Source organism: Plasmodium relictum (genome assembly GCF_900005765.1).
Source record: "Plasmodium relictum strain SGS1 genome assembly, contig: PRELSG_00_v1_114, whole genome shotgun sequence".
In the NCBI taxonomy this organism is placed as follows: domain Eukaryota; phylum Apicomplexa; class Aconoidasida; order Haemosporida; family Plasmodiidae; genus Plasmodium; species Plasmodium relictum.
Genome location: NW_021628626.1, coordinates 3850 through 21389, shown reverse-complemented (window position 1 = coordinate 21389; position 17540 = coordinate 3850). Strand labels below are relative to the sequence as shown.

Sequence of the window (17540 nt, the reverse complement as noted above, 5' to 3'; positions counted from 1 at the left end):
AGGGTACTACAAAAGGTTAATAACATATTTTATTAATTAGCTTTCCAGATACTATTCTTCAGCTAAAAAAGAAAAAAAAAGTATGTTAATTTATTTCTTGTATATATATTGTTATTGTAAAATTTATTTTTATTTTTATTTATTTAAAAAAAAATTATTTTTTTGTAAAATTTTGTTGTCGAATTAAATTTTAAAATAAGAAGTTAAATTTAATATTAAAAAAGAAAAACAAGAAGAATTCTGTTTTCACTAATAGTTAATTTTTATGTATTTTTTAGAAATACAATTAATAACTATAGTTAAATTTTTTTTTTTTTGCTTTAGTTAATAAATTTATATAATCAATAATCTTATGCGGGTTTATGTTTTTAATAAAAAAACAAAATTGTGATTTTATTAAAATAAATAAATGCTTATTAAAAAATAAATTGCTCATTTATGTAAATTGTATGTATAAAATTTACGTATTACTAGATTAAATAAAGTAATTTTAATAATTAAAACCAATAGAGGTATATCCACATGTTCTATATTAATTAGTTTGGTTGAATACTTTAGAAAAGTCATTGAATGAATAATTACTTAATGACTAACTCATCATTTATCTTATGAAGAACCAGATATTATTTTATAAAAGGTTAATATGTCTTTTATTAATCAACATATTATTTATGAAACTGTTTGTTAAATATCTTTCATATTTCATTGAGAATATGATTAATAAATCAGGACTATAGTAGCATTTAAGATAAGTTTAATCTTATACTGTATATTCCTCTTTTTTAATGTTCAATAGTTTTCATTAGAAATGTTACTTAAGATTTATTATTACGTTTTTTTTTTATTTGCTCGTACAATGTAAGGAATGAAAGTATTAAAATAGATATTTTAGAAGATCTAATAACCCACAAAAACCTTTGCAAATCAAGATCAAAATAATCAATTAAAATAAATATAAGTGAAATAAAAGATAGGATAAAAAGAATAGATAAAAGAACTAGTTTGAAATTATTTTTACACTTTTCCAAAATACTTTCTTTTAATTTTAATTTTTTATTTTCCCCTTTTTCCTCTTGTTCATTTTCTTGTTTTGCATCTATATTTTCCCCTATTCCAATTTGTTTATTCTCTAAGTCTAAATTTACCTCTATTATATCTTGTTCTTCGTATAATTTTAATCCTTCGCTTCTTTGTTTTATTATACCCTTATTTTCCGCTAATGATCTTTTATCTCCTAAATTTAGCACATTTTTTAAGTCACTTTCGTGATTCCATGATCTGCAAGAATTCCACTAAAATAGCAAAAAATATATTCAGAATTATAAAAAATGCTTCTTTTATTCTAATAAAATTTTAATTCAAAAAAATGGTAATAACAAGAAAAACATATATATTTTTAACTATCATTATTATCCTACATTATTAGAACACTGTAGTATCCAAATTAAAAAGGTAAATATAAAAAAATTTAATGTATATTTTTTCTCTTTTTTATTGTATATTTTTGAAGCTGACATATCTTTAACAATACAATCTTCACCTATATAGGAATAGTACCCAGAATTTACACAAATGTTCCAGATAAAATTACTTCTCCTTCTCATTTTTTTTTTATTATTATAAATTTAGTTATTTTTAGGTATAATTAATATTAATAAGTTTAGATAAAAAATAAATTATAAGAATTTTAAAACTCTGTTAAAATAATAAATGTTAAAATATTTAAGAAAAAAAATAACATTAAAACTTTTTATTTAGTTTTCCATCTAAAATATTTATAAAAATGTTATGTATTAATATTATTGAAATAGAATCAATGAATAAATTGTTAAAAATGTACACATTAAATATGTAATAAGATTGAAAATTGAGTATTTTTTTAAAATTTCTTTTAAAATAACAATTGAGTATTTCTAACTTCTTATTTGCTTTAAAAAAAAAAAAAACATATAATTCAAATAGTAAAATAAGAATAATATTTATACAATTTAAAATTTTAATTAAATTATATTCTTGTTGTACTTAAGGTATATATATACGCATTATTAATTCTAGTAACAACCGAAAGTATAAACAGAAAATATAAAAATAATTACTTTATAATTTAAATCATAAATATGGTGATAATAATTCCGTAGATTTTTAAGATATATATGTTAAATAAATTTTAAAGATCATATAACTAATGATTCTTTTTATATTATAATAGAGATTATAAATTATAGTTTTATCTTTTATTATAATATATCATTACAATGATGTGTAATATAATAAAAAAAATTTTTATATATGAAGAAACAAAATTAAAATTAAAAATTTCTGCATATATCAATTTTTTTATAAAAAAAATTATTTAATGGTAATAAAAATACCCAGGAAAAAAAAAGAGAAAAAATTAAAAAAATATATAAATATAAAAGGAATACATGCACTTATAACAATTGTAAAAATAGAAGTAATTATATTTTAATAATTAGATTTATAAAGAAAAAATATGATATGAAATCCACGTTAGGAATGCAATCAATAATAATTTCATTATTGTTTTAATAATAATATAGTGACTTTGCGATGTATTAACTTTTTAATTATGATGAAAAATTACAAATAAATATAAAATTTAGCACACACATATGCATATTTTTTCAAAAAAAAATTATAATGTTTAAATAAAAATAAATGACAGGTCAAAAATAATATCTACCATATATTTATGCATACAACTATGATTAAAAAAGAAATTATAACTAAGAAAATAAAATATATTAATATAAAATAGAATTTAACATTAATAAAGATGCTGATTTATTAAATTGATTGTTAAAACATTTTTTAATGAATGTGGGAGTTTATTAATTTTTAAATTAACATATATATGCATGCATTAATATATAGTGTTAATAATATGATATAAATGAGCACTAAACCATATGAAAAAGTAATAACTTTAAAATATTTTGCTCTAATATATTTATTCTCTACAATATAACAACATAATTTATAAATACGCATATATAAAATTTTTTTTTAAAAGTTTTTTTTTTTAATATAAAAAAAAATTAAAAATAAAAGTTAATCGCCTTTTCACATTTAAAGCGATTCTTTTAAATTATTTATATCATTTGATCATCCTTCTTCTAAAACATAAAAAAACCTAAGAAATAAAAATTTAACTTTTTTAAAAAGAAATATTTTAATTTTAAAAAAAAATAAACAGAAAAAATTATAATATGATTACCCCTAATATTAAGATACATTATAGGTACTATACTCATTTATCTAAGGGCTTTATTACTACAAATATGGCAACTTTAAAAATATACAATAAAAAAGAAAAAAAAATATATTAAATTCTCTTATAATGTTTTCTACATTTAACCTTTTAATTTAGATATTACGATGTTCTAATAATGTAAGATAATAATAATACTTAAAAATATTTATGTTTTTTTTGTTACTACTATTTTTTTAAATTATAATTTTATTAGTATTAAAAAAACCTTTTTTGTTTTTCTTTTAAATATATGATTTACTAATTGCCTGTTTAATGATTTTGCTAGGGTATTAAACAAACAAATTAATAAAGAGCATGTATAACTAAATATACGGATTTTTATATATATATACTTATTTTATTATATATATAATAGCATTTTATAATAAATAATATTTAATTTGAATTAAACAATTATTTATTGCTTAGAAAGCATATGTTTACTTTTATAAATGTATTTTTATTTACAAAGAGTATGCATATTCCTTTAATTAAAAACACAAAAAATTTATAACAAAAAACTTAATTAAAATCTAAGTCATTCAATGTTATTTCAAAACATACAAATCAAATACGACATAAACATATTGTTTAAACGTTAATTTTTATTTTTCAATTAAAAATTAATAATATTTCAATTCAAAAACATTAATAATACAAAAAAAAAATTAAATCTTTTTTTTTTTTTAAATTACAAAGATGTATAAAAAAAAATACAGCTATATATATATATATATTTTTATAACTAGTATTAATGCATGAATGACTTATATTTTCCCAACTAGTAAGCTAATTTTATATTTAAAAAGATTAATAACATTCTTCTATTAACTAAATATTGAATGCTTTCTTACCACTTAAGTATCTTCCTTTATATTGTGGAATTACAAAAATTATTTAAAAAGTACATTAGATTTAGAAGCTAAATAATACTTAGAAGAAAATAAAGATATAAGAAAAAAAAGAAAAGATGTATTAAAATTTTGTCAATATCAAATAATGATAGAATTAGATCTAGAATAAAGAAAAGAAAAAAATAAAATAAATGAAAATATAAATTTAAAACATGTAAATGTAATTGAGATAAAAGAGAAAAATAAAAAAAAAAATTTAATGAGAGAATTCATGACAAATGTAAAAGTAATTTAAAATTAGTTTTATCATCCCTTAATTTTGTTTTATCATTTTATTCATGTATATTATATGTAGCATTAAAAATTGTCTAACTTTACACAAAGCATTCGATTTATATATACTTTATCTCTTTTAGTAATTTACATTATATTAATGTACAAACGAATCAAAAAAAAATATAAAAAAAAATTTTAATAATCTTTTTTAATTAATATTATTATGCAATAAAAAATATATATAAGATTAAATGTATCACTTATTAAGCAAACAATATAATAAATGAAATGCTTGTTTATTAATTAGGTGTTCAATAATTTGATTAGAATATTGTTTTATTAATTGCCTATTGAATGACTTTGCTCGAGTATTAAAGAGACAAATTAATAAAGAGTATGTAGATAAAGATCTAATGATATTCTTTTAATTAGAATAATGAAAATTTTGAAGTTACAGTGAAGTTTAATGAAGTTAAATTATTTAAGTATATTATTCTTTAGGAGTTAAATACATATACAACATATAACAAAACTCTTAAATAAAAACTAAACATATTATGTATAATAAAAATGTATTCTCGTATAACATTTTTGTAACATTTTATATGCATTTATTTAATTAATCATATATGCTTTTTCTTTGAAAAATTCTTCCTTTCTTTGCTATAAATATTTTTCATTATATATATATTTCAATAACAAAAATGTACCCTTATAAATTGTAATAATTATTTTGTAAATAAAAGTCACAAAATAATTATAAAAAAAAATAAAAACAAACACAAATATATATATATAAATATTAAGAAAAATATGTATTTTTTATTTAAACACTTTCGAAAAGTCAAAAGTTACGATCCCCTATGAGTTTTAATTTTCATATGATTTGAGCTTTTCAATAATATGCACCCCTTGTTGGCGTGCATACAATTAATATATACCTTTATTATCCAAATTAAGTTCTCTAGTTTGGAATATTAAAAAGAAGGGTTTTTTTTTTTATAAGAGAGATTTTAATGATCTAATTTTATGAATTTTTTGAATATAAAAATTATATCTTCAAATATAATTAATTCTTAAATGATGAAAAAAAAAAAATTGAATTCGAAGTTTTAAAAGAAAAAAAGGAATTTTATTTTATCAGTGTTTAATTTTTACGTGTTTTCAAAAGACTGCTACTAATTAGAGGTTATATTTTTTGTTTGCGCTATTTATTTATTTTACATATTAAACGACTTTAATGAAGATTTTGATTTAAAATAAAAATAAAGGTGCATTTTTATTAAAGTAAACAAATGCATCTAAAACAATAATAACTAATATATGTGGTTAATAAAAGATGTTATTAACCTTTTATAGTACATTAAGTTTACTAATCGTGTATATACAAGTTAGCCATGCACTGACTCTAGTTAAAAAAAAAAAAAAAAATAACTTTATATTTTTTTTTTTGTTTTGTTTATTTTTATTGTATATACGCCTTTGTAATTAAAAAAATAAATAAATTATTTTTTTTTGTCTGTTGACATTTGTTCGAATTAAAAAGAGAATTAATTTTACTTACATATAAACTTAATAAATGAAACGATATAATGTTTATGTAATATTCAATATGTATATATTTGAAATAACATTGAATGAACTAGAGATTAACTTTTGTTAATTGTTATAAAATATATATATTCTTTTAATTAAAAGAATATACTTATTCTTTTTAAATAAAAACTCCTTTATAATAATTTAACATATTTATTAAAAGATGCAATAAAATTTAAATCAAATTAAATATTATGTATCATATGAAACCATTATATAAATAATCAAAACAAATATATATATATATAAAACTTATATTTATTTATACATGCTCTTTATTAATTTGTTTAAATTTATTAAAAGATGCAGTTAAATTTAATTCAAATTAAATATTATTCATCTGGTTAATAAAAGATATTATTAACCTTTTGTAGTATACTAAGCTAGTTTACTAGTTGTGTATGTACAAGTTAGCCATGCAATGACACTAGTTAAAAAAAAAAATTAAAATTATTTTTTTTTTTTTGGGGATTGTTGGTTGACATTTTTATTTTTCGAATTAAATAAAGAATTAACTTTTACTCATAAAAATTAAGAATAAAAAAGTATAATGTTCATATTATATTCAATGTATATTTTTGAAAAAACATTGAATAAATTAGAGTTTTGACTTTTGTTAATTGTTATGAATTATATGAATGTTTTTAATTAAAAGAATAAAATGATTCTTTGTAAATAAAAACTCTTTTATAACAGTTTAACATGCTGGTTAATAAAAGATATTACTAACCTTTTTCAGTGCATTAAGCTAGGTTACTGATCGTATATGTACAAATTAGACATGTACTGACACTAGTAAAAAAAAGAAAAAAAAATATATAAATTTTTTTTTTGTTTGTTTATTTTTATTTATATACATCTTTGTAATTGATTAATTTCCCGCTTAATGACTTTGCTAGAGTATTAAATAAACAAATTAATAAAGAGCATATATAAATAAATATACATTTTTAAATATATATATATATATATATATATATATATATATATATATATATATATATATATAATTGTTTTATTATATATATATTGTTTTCTTATGATGTATAATATTTAATTTGATTTAAATTTTACTGAATCTTTCAATAAGTATGTTAAACTGTTATAAAAAAGTTTTTATTTACAAAGAATTAGTTATTCTTTTAATTAAAAACGTACAAATAAATTATAACAATTAATAAAGTCAAAACCATAATTTATTCAATGTTATTTCAAACATATACATTGAATATTACATTAATATTATTCATATATTTATATCTTAAATTTTTAAGATTATAAGTTAATTATTTATTTAATTCGAAGAAACAAAAACAAATAAACAATAATTCCCCAAAAAAAAAAAAATTTTTTTTTTTTTTTTAATGTCAGTATATGACTAATTTGTACATACACGTACAGTAAACTAGCTTAGTGTACTACAAAAATTATAATATCTTTTTTTGACCAATCAGTGCATGGATAACTTGTACATACACGATCTGTAACCTATTAGTGTACTGAAAAAGGTTAATAATATCTTTTATTAACCAGTAATTTAAAAAAAAAAAATTATTTTTTTTTTTTTTTTGGGGATTGTTGGTTGACGTTTTTGTTTTTCGAATTAAACAAAGAATTATCTTTTATTTATAAAAAATTAAGAATGAAAAAGTATAATGTTTATGTAATATTCAATGTATATTTTTGAAATAACATTGGATAAATTATAGTTTTGACTTTATTAACTGTTATAATTTGTTTGCATGTTTTTAATTAAAAGAATAAATTGATTCTTTGTAAATAAAAACTTATAACAATTAATAGGTCTATTAAAAGATGAAGTAAAATTTAATTCAAATTAAATATTAAGCATCATAAGAAAACATTATATATATAATAAAACAAGTATATATATATAAACGTATATTTATTTATACATACTCTTTATTAATTTGTTTTTTAATACTCTAGCAAAGTCATCAAGCGGGCAATTAATAAATCAATATTTCAATAACAAAAATATACCCTTACATACTGTAATCATTTTGTAAATAAAATTCACAAAATAATTATAAAAAAAATATAAAAACAAACACAAATATATGTATAAATATTAAGAAAAATATGTATTTTCTACTTAATTTTGAAAAGTGAAAAGTTACGATCCCGTATGAGTTTTAATTTTCATACGATTTGAGCTATTCGATAAGTACGAATCCCTTGTTGGCATGCATACAGGTTAATATATTTCTTTATTAGCCAATGCTCTAGTAAAGTAATTAAAGAGTTAATTAATAAATCAAAAGAGGATTTAATTTTTTCGCAAAAATAAAGTATACATTTATCAAAATAAGTAAATGACCCTGAAATAATAAAAAAACTTCTTAAATTAAATATTATAAATATAAATTTATTTGTATTTAAAGTAAAAATAAGTATGAAATTAAGAATTAGTATAATCATACTTGCTCTTTATTAATTTGTGTTCAATGCTCTAGAAATGTCTTTGAATAAGCAATTAATAAAAGAACAATATATGAATAAAAAAAAATCAAGTTCACAATAGTAATAATAAAAAAAAAAATTAAAAAAATCATTGAATATTTTAAAGTTATTTTAAAATAAAATATTTTTATTTTTTTAAGAGATTTCATCTTCAAAAATAACGTCAATTATTTCTTCTTTATGTATATCATAATCATTATCATTTCTATTATCAAATAAATTAATTTTTTCACTATTATTTTCTTTACATTTATCTTCATTTAAAAAGACAAAAGCTATACTAGAACAAACAAATAAACAACATAATATGCCTCCTACATATGCAGTTTTGGTATTAAAAAATTTATTCTTTCCTTTGCTATTTCTTTCATTATCACCTGTTTCATCCGATTCCTGTTTTTGTTTATCATGTTTAGAGTTTTTCATAATTGTTTTTTTTATCATTATATTATTTCGATCCTTTAATTGCTCTATTTCAATGTTATTACCTTTAATTAAACTTTCTATCTGATCTATTTTATATACTAATTCTTTAATTAATTTTTCTGCCTCTTCTAAATAAGCTTTTATATTTGGATATGTGTTTGAATTTCCACCTGATAACATGTCACTAAATAATTCGTCCATTTTTTTTTTTTCTTCTTTGATTTTTTTCAGTATATTTTTAATTATTAATTGTTGGCTCTTTAATTGTTCATTATCATTTTGTGTATCATTTATTTCTTTATATATATCATTTCGATTTTCATTTATTATTATTTTAATTTCATTTAAATGATTTTTTATTTTTCTTTCTATATCTTTTTCAATAGCCTTCTTTGGGGAATTTTCTTTTATTTCATTTATATTCTTTATAATACTATAAATATCATGAAAAATATAATTTTTATTAAACAAAGTCTCTTTAATTTGTTTTATATTATTTAATATATCTTCAAATTCTTTTTTTGACTCATTTGTTTTTTTCTTAATAACTTCTATGTAATTATTTACTTCACTTAATCTTTTATTATTTTCTTCTTCTGATAAATCGTAATCTTTTTCATATTGGTATAATTCAACTTTATCTAATAAAAAATTTGTCCTTTCTATTAAATTTATAATATTTCCTTCATATTTTATAATTTTATTATTTTCATCATTGTCATTTTCAAATTCACTTATTTTATTAATTTGATCTGAAATTTCTTCACAAGTTTCATTAACTTTTTGAATATATAACTGTGCACTCATGTACTCAATACAAAGTAATTCATGCTCTTTTTCTCTTATAGAATCTTCAATTTGCTTTAACTTTTTTTCATAATCTAATAATTTTTGTTTTACAGTATCTGTTATATTCTTATATAATTTTGCCATTTCCATTAATTTATCAGCTTTTTTTTCCATTTCTTTTAGTTTTACATTATTCATATTTCTATAAATATCATTTATATGCTTCTTTTCATTTTTGAGTTGTTTATAAAGAATTTTTAACTCTTGCAGATATTCATTTACATTATCTTCATTTTTTTTATTATTCATTGTCAAAAATGCCTCTTTCATATTATCAATAGTTTCCACTACTTTTTGTTCCATTTCTTTAAAATTGTCTTCATATAGATTTGCTTCTTCAACATGATTTGATGCATATTTATTAATTTTATTTTTAGTCGAATATTCATTTAAAATGTCAATGTCACTATTTATAGAGTTATAATTGTTTCTCACATATTCTACATCTAATGCAATATCATTTTCTTTTTTTTTGATTATTAATATATCTTTAGATATTTCAACATCAAGAATTGAAATAATTGATAAAAGAATAGATAATTCGTAATTTTTTCCTACTTTTAGTATTTCATCAAGGGATGAATTTACTTCTAAGATATTATTATATATATTATTCACATTATTTACAAGTATATTTATATCAAATCTTGCTTGCTCTAATATATTTGTAGAAGATCCATCTCCCTTTGTTGTATAAATAATTTTTTCTATATAATTTATAGAGTTCTTATTATAATCAATATATTTTCTTATTTCATCTATTTTTAATTCTTTTTCTATTCTACTTGATCTTTCTTTAAATGAATTTTTAAGTTCTTGTAAATTTTTATAATCTTTATAATTTTTAAAAATTTCATCATAAATTACGTCATGAACATTTATCTCTTTTATTTTTTTAAATTTATTAAAGGAAGATTCTATTTCATATGAAGTGTCATCTAGCTTTTGCTTTGTTTCATTAATTATTTTTATTAACTCATCTCTTAATTTTATTTGTTCATAAAGACTATTAGCTTTTGTAAGGAAGTCTTTGCTTTCTTTTTCTTTGTTATCTATATCATTTGAATTATTTTGTATTTTAGAAATAATCTCTTTGGAATTACTAATAACTTTATAACCATCTAATTCTGTTTTGGTTTCTAGATGCATATCAATGAATTTTGCTGTTTCAATTATATTACTATATATTATGTCTGCTTCATTTTTATAACCAAAATTATTTTTTTTAATTTCTTTTATTTCTCTATCTTTATTTTTTGCTTTATCAAGTTCTTTTAAAACAATATTTACATCATCAGAACCTTTTATATTTTCAATATATTTTTCAATTTCTTTAAGGTATTCTTTCACTTTTGAATAATCTTTCTCAGATTTTTCATTTATTTTATTTAAATCTTTCTCCATACTAGTTATTAATTTTAAAGTCAAGTTATTTTTAGAATTATTGATATCATTCAATAATATTTTCATTTCCTCTTTTCTTTCATGGAGATTTTTTGTTTCCATTTGAGATTTTTCTCTTTTATTTTTTGCTTCTTCGTAACTTATAGAAGATTTTGTAACTTCTACCAAAAATATTTCTATCGCTTTGTAAGATTTATTAAAATTATTTTCTATTTCCTCCATTTTATTTTCATAATCCTCCAATAGATGCCTTATATCATTTTCTTTTAATGTAGATTTCTTAAAAAGGGAGTTTGAGATATCAATTATTAAATTTATTGAATTTTTTATTCGCAAAATATATTCCTTGTCTTGATCAGCTAATTTTTTAATCTTTTGCAAAATTCCTTCTTCGTAGGATTTTTTATTAGTTTCTAACTTATTTTCTATACTATTAATTTTACTCTCTATATCTGCTATTTTGCTTGATTCTTGATTTAAAATATCTTTTTCATTTTTAATCTTTTTTAAAAATTTCAATGCATTTCTTAAATTGTCTTGTTCTTTTTTTAATCTACTCAATAAATCTTTTTCTTTACTTTCATGAATTGTTGAAAATAATTCCATTTCATTCTCAGATGTATTAAGAATATGTTGTATATCTTTTTTTATTGTTTCTATATCTGATAAAATACTATTTATATCTATTATGATAATTTCTATTTCTCCAAGTGCATTCATGGATTTTTCATTATTTATTTCATCATTATGTTCTTTTATGTTTTTGGTTTGTACATTTAATTCATTTAATTTTTCTTTTGATTTATCTAACAATTTTTGAGAACTAGAATAAACATTCTGAATTTCTTTCATAACACTTTCTGCGTCATCTTTTGCTTTTTCAATCTTTATTTTTTCGGCTAAGATTAAAGATTCATTTAAAAGATCTCTAATCTTATTTTCATAATTTAATATTATCTCATAACTTGTATTAAAAGTTTGAGCAATGTTATTCGCTTCATTTGAATAACCTTCAGATTCATGTATATATCCATCTATTTCATCAATAATATTTTTTGTTATTTTTTTCTCTTTATCTTGGTCGTGATTCTTCAAATAATCTATTTTATTTTTCCCTCTTACTATATTGTGAAAATACAATAAGGATGCTCCTTTGCTTTTTTCAACTTCTATTGAAAATATTCCCATATTTCTTATATTATTTACTATAAGTTCTTTAATTTTTCTAATTTCATCCACACTTTCATTAATAACAGTTTCTTCAGAATTACTAGTAATTGAGCCTTTTAATTGTTCTGACTTTTGAAAATTATCTAATATTAATTTGTTTGTATTATCTAATTTTTTAAGTTTACTTTTTAAATTTGCATTCTCTTCTCTAGCTTTTTTTATATTATTCTTTATGTCATCCATAATGCTTTTAAATTTTGTCATCATTAATAAATTTTCCATGTTTTTAATTTCATTTGATGAATCATATATTTCACTCCTGAAAACCATAATATCTTTCATTTTTTGTTCAACTTTCATTTTGATATTTTCAACATCTTTTATTTCAGAATTAGAAGCCTCTTCTTTTAATGTATTAGCTTTTTTTTCTAATTGATTTATTTGTTCCTGGTTCTTTTTAGCTTTATTAAGATATTCTTCATAATTAAAACTTCTTAATTCATTTCCTATGAATTCTGCTGTATTTTTTTTTAAGTCTTCAATCTTATTTTTAAATACATTAATATTCAACATATCTTCTTCGGACTTTCTTTTTTCATCACTAATTAGTTGAACAATTTCGTATACTTTTGATCTTTCATATTCTAATTTCAATGCATTTACATCTTTTATTAAGGATTTTGATTCATTTTTTACTGTATTTAATTCATCTAAAAATTTTTTAATTTCTTCATAATGACTTTTCATATTACTTTTTTTGCCATTAAAATTTTTATTATTTTCTTTTATTATATGAGCTGCAACAACTTGCTCTTTAGAATTGCTTTGAATAGCTGTCAATTTTTCCTTATTATCATCAATTTTACTTATAAAATGCTTAATTTTTTGTACTATTGAATTTATTTCTTGTTTGTTATTATTCATCTTATCTTCCTTTACATTAATTTCAAAATTGGAATTTTCAAATGTCTGTTTTGTTTGATTTAAAATATCCAAATTTCTATTCACTTCATTATTTATCTCTTGATTCAAATTAATTATGTGACCATAAATTGATTCTATAATTTGAGCTTTTACACTTTTAATTATATCATTAATTTCCTTATTCAATGTATCATTTGTTAATTTTATATCTTCTATTTTATTTACAATATCTATCAATTCTCTTTTTTTACTTAACGCATTTTTTAAGTAGGGTTCTACTTCTCCAATAAATTTAACTTTGCCATTACTTTCTTTTAATGTCTCAATATATTTTAATAATAAAATTAATTCTTCCCCTAAATTATCAATTTCTATTTTTTTTTCCTCTATAGCTCCTTTTTTGTTTTCTAAATTATTCAAAAATCTAGTTTTCATATCACCTATTAAAGTCTCTTTATTAATTATATCCATTTCCTCATTTATTTTTTCTTTTATAATATTTATATTTCTACTTAATTCTTCAATCGATTTACGATTATTATTGGATTCATTTATAATATTATTTAAATTTTTAAGAGTTTCTATAACTTTTTTTGATAAATTAATTGTTTCTATACTACTTTCTATTGAACTAGTTATATTATTAAATCTTTCTTGATATTCATCTAAATTATCTATAATCTCTTGATTAATACGTAATTTTAAAGCTTTGAAATTATCAATTTTAGTGTCACTAAGCTTATCAAAAAATACCTCTACATTCTTACATAAATCTAATTGTTCTTTTAGAGTGATTATAATATCTTGTGCATTAGCAATTTGTTTATTTATTTCATTTTTATCATCAGAATTAATTGATTGAAGATACATTTCTTGAAATATATTTTCTTCTTCTAGAATTTCATTATCTTCTTCAATAAGTTTATTTAAAAATTCATTTTTTTTTTTTATCATATTATGCTCATAACTTTCTAGTATTTCTTTTTTTGCTTCATATTCAGATATACTTCTAGATACTTTATCTAATATTTTATTAAAATTTTCTAATAAATCTTTCATTTTACTGTATAAATCTTCAGTTAATTTGATTATAATATCATTTTTAAGTTGACTAATATTATTTATTTCTGGTTTTACATCATTTTCCATAATAGATGTAGTTTCACTAGAAATACTATCTATTCTAGTAGATTTTTCCTTTACTTCTTCTAATATTTTATTAACATCATCTAAATCATATGAAGTATAATCAAATCCTCTTTCTTTTTTTTTTTCATTTACAAAATGTGATATTTCCCTACATGCTTCAAGTTTCCCATTACTAATTAAGGCATTAAGTGCTAAATTAATTTTTTCATTTGCTTCTTTTTTTTTTTCTATGTATTTATTCATATCACATGATGCTCCATTAATTAATTTTTCAATTATCTTAAGATCTTTATTTTCTTTTTCTTTTAAACCCATGATTTCATTTAAGTCAGTTATTTTTATATTTATTTTTTCTAACTCCTGCTCAATCTGCTCTATGATTTTTCTTTTACTTTCATCTTCTTCTCTCTTTAACCTTTGAATTTCATCATTATTTCCTTGTATTGTTGTTTTTAATTGATCAATTTTATCTTTAAACTCTTGTAATTCTAGATAATTCTGATTTAATGCATCAAATTTACTTTTTATCAATGTTATCTCACTTTCAACATTTTCTATTATATTTGATAGGCCATCTATTATCTTTTCTATGTTTCCTTCTTGAGTTGATATTCTTTTGCTTTTTAGATTTTCTATTTTATTCTTTGAAGATTTGATATAATTATTTTTCTCATTCATAGAGTCAAATATACTTATCATATTATCATTATGTACAATTACCTCGGCATATAATTGAGCAAGCTTATTTTTAATACTAGAAAATTTTGCACTACGATAGTTATTCGATAAATCTTCTAAACTTCTTGAATTTTCACTAATTGTAAGTTTTACATTATTTATTATCTCTTGAGAACTTGAAATATTTTTTTCACTTTCTAATTCTAAATCTTCAGGATAAACTAGAGAATTTATTTTTCCTTCCAATTCTTTTACTGTAACTGTGAATAAATCAGAAATATCCTTTTTTTTTTTTTCAAATTTTTCTCTTAATTTTCTATTACATTCTTCTAAAATTTGAATTGAACTCAAAGAGTTCATAGGAATAAAAATGTTTGCTACACATTCATCTCTACGCCACGAATATCTCCATACTTCTACAGTCCATGGGGTCATAGATTTATTGCAATTTACTAATATATCATGATTTTTGGATATAGAATTAAAGTTTTCTTTATAAATCTTTTGTATATCAGAAATTTCCTCCATTAGAAGTTTAATTTTATATTTAATATTATTCTTATAACATTTATTTTGTTTAAAATTTGCAATATTATCAATATTCAAGAAATTTTCAACTTCTTTTAAAAAGTCTTCATGAACTTTGCTATTTAAACTATTCCTATTAACATAATCAGAAACTTTTTTTTTATACATCTTTTCTATTTCGAAATAAATCCTAGAGATAAGAGTCACATATTTCATATAATATGCTACACGATCAAAAATGACTCCATTTATTTTAGTAATATCTTCAAGATGACTTCTTGCCTTACTTAGAATTTCTTCTGTTTTACTTTTAAATTCACTAAGTTTTGTATCGTATAAGTTGTTCTGTGTCTTGTCATTTTGAAGTTGTAAATTATTTAATCTTTCTCTCATATCATTTCTTGATGATTCATAAAAGAGTATTGCATCATTAATCTGACTAATTAATTGATTAATACTAGGTTCTATAGAATTTTTGTATACACCTTTAGCATAATCATTAAGTAATAAATAAGATCCATAGCTTAGATACGTATGTGCTTTAATGTAAAAGTCTTTTACTTTAGTATAATTTTCGTCAATAGTTCTAATTAAACTACTGTAATCAGTTAAAATATTTAATTCAATTGGCTCTAAATTTCTAGTTTGTATAAAAGAATTTATAATATCATTTAATGTTTTCTTTATTTTCTCTTCTTTGATATTATTTATTTCAAATGAATATGGATTATTTCTTTTTATTTTTACCAAATATGGAGATTTTGTTCTAATTATAGAATTTTTTATTTTTTCTGATGAAATTTTAGATAAATATGATTTTTTTTTAACTTCATTTTTTAAATTATTAATTTTTTTTTTATATCCACTACTTTGAAAATTGATAATTTCCTCATTTTTCCTTTTTTCGTTATATTTTTTTATAGTATTATTGTTTAAATTTTTATTTTTTTTTAAGTTCCAATCTGATGATAGTTTCTTTGTACTTGATTTAAATTTATTTGACGATATTTTAAGCTTATTCTCATAACTTAAACCTATATATGTATTTATGTATATATATAATAAAAATTAATGAATATGATAACATAAAAAAACAATTATATCAATAGAAATATATATATAGGAAATATAACAATTCATACGTATGTATATTTTTCATTACCAAAAAAGGTATATAGAAGAGTAAAATAAACTATCCATTCTTTTTTTTTCATATTTAAATAGACATTAATTTTTCTTTTTAAAACTTAAAAATAATTTATGATATTTTTTTTAGTAAGTTGTAGAAAATTTTATATAAATTTAAATTTATAATATCATTTTACGCATTAAGTTTGAAAATATATTTGTACATTTTTTTTATCCAGAAATAAATATTTTATTATAAAATTAATAATAAAATTGTGAGTATATAACTTAAAATAAGTTATATCTAATAAATTGCAACAATGTAACTATATTGAAAGTACACACAAGGAAAATAAAAGAACAATAAGGGAAAAAAAAACAAAATAATATAAAAATAAAAAAGGAGTATATATTTACACTTATGTTAATATATATAAAATGTAAAAAAAGTAAAATATAATGTAAAAATTATTTAAAATAACATAAAAATTATGTAATTAAGTTCTGGATAAAATAATATTATATTATTTAAGAAGCACAATGTGATATCTAACCTAAAAAGAATATCTTTTTTTTTAACCATATATTAGTTCACAACACATTATGTTGTGTATAGAAATATATTATAAATAGAACAAAAGGTAAAAAAATAAAATAAAATATGAAATTTTTAGATGCGTTTATATTAACGTAACAAGAATTAAAAATATATATACATATACAAATATATATATAAATTCTAGATAGTCTAAGTCATTTTTAATATTAAGAGGACTTAAAAAATTATATTAAATTTTACT

The 17540-nt window shown here is 19.0% G+C and overlaps 2 protein-coding genes across 2 annotated transcripts; both read right to left on the bottom strand.

Moving 5' to 3' along the window:
- Positions 1-815: 815 nt before the first annotated feature.
- Positions 816-1604, bottom strand: PRELSG_0013100 (fam-h protein; the record flags this gene model as incomplete). The annotated part of the gene is made up of 2 exons (XM_028675756.1): positions 816-1292; positions 1419-1604. The coding sequence occupies 2 exons, from the start codon at positions 1602-1604 to the stop codon at positions 816-818; spliced, it is 663 nt and encodes a 220-aa protein (XP_028531170.1).
- Positions 1605-8619: 7015 nt separating this feature from the next.
- PRELSG_0013000 (reticulocyte binding protein, putative) lies at positions 8620-16812 on the bottom strand (the record flags this gene model as incomplete). Its single annotated transcript, XM_028675745.1, has 2 exons — positions 8620-16639; positions 16775-16812. The coding sequence occupies 2 exons, from the start codon at positions 16810-16812 to the stop codon at positions 8620-8622; spliced, it is 8058 nt and encodes a 2685-aa protein (XP_028531169.1).
- Positions 16813-17540: the final 728 nt, after the last annotated feature.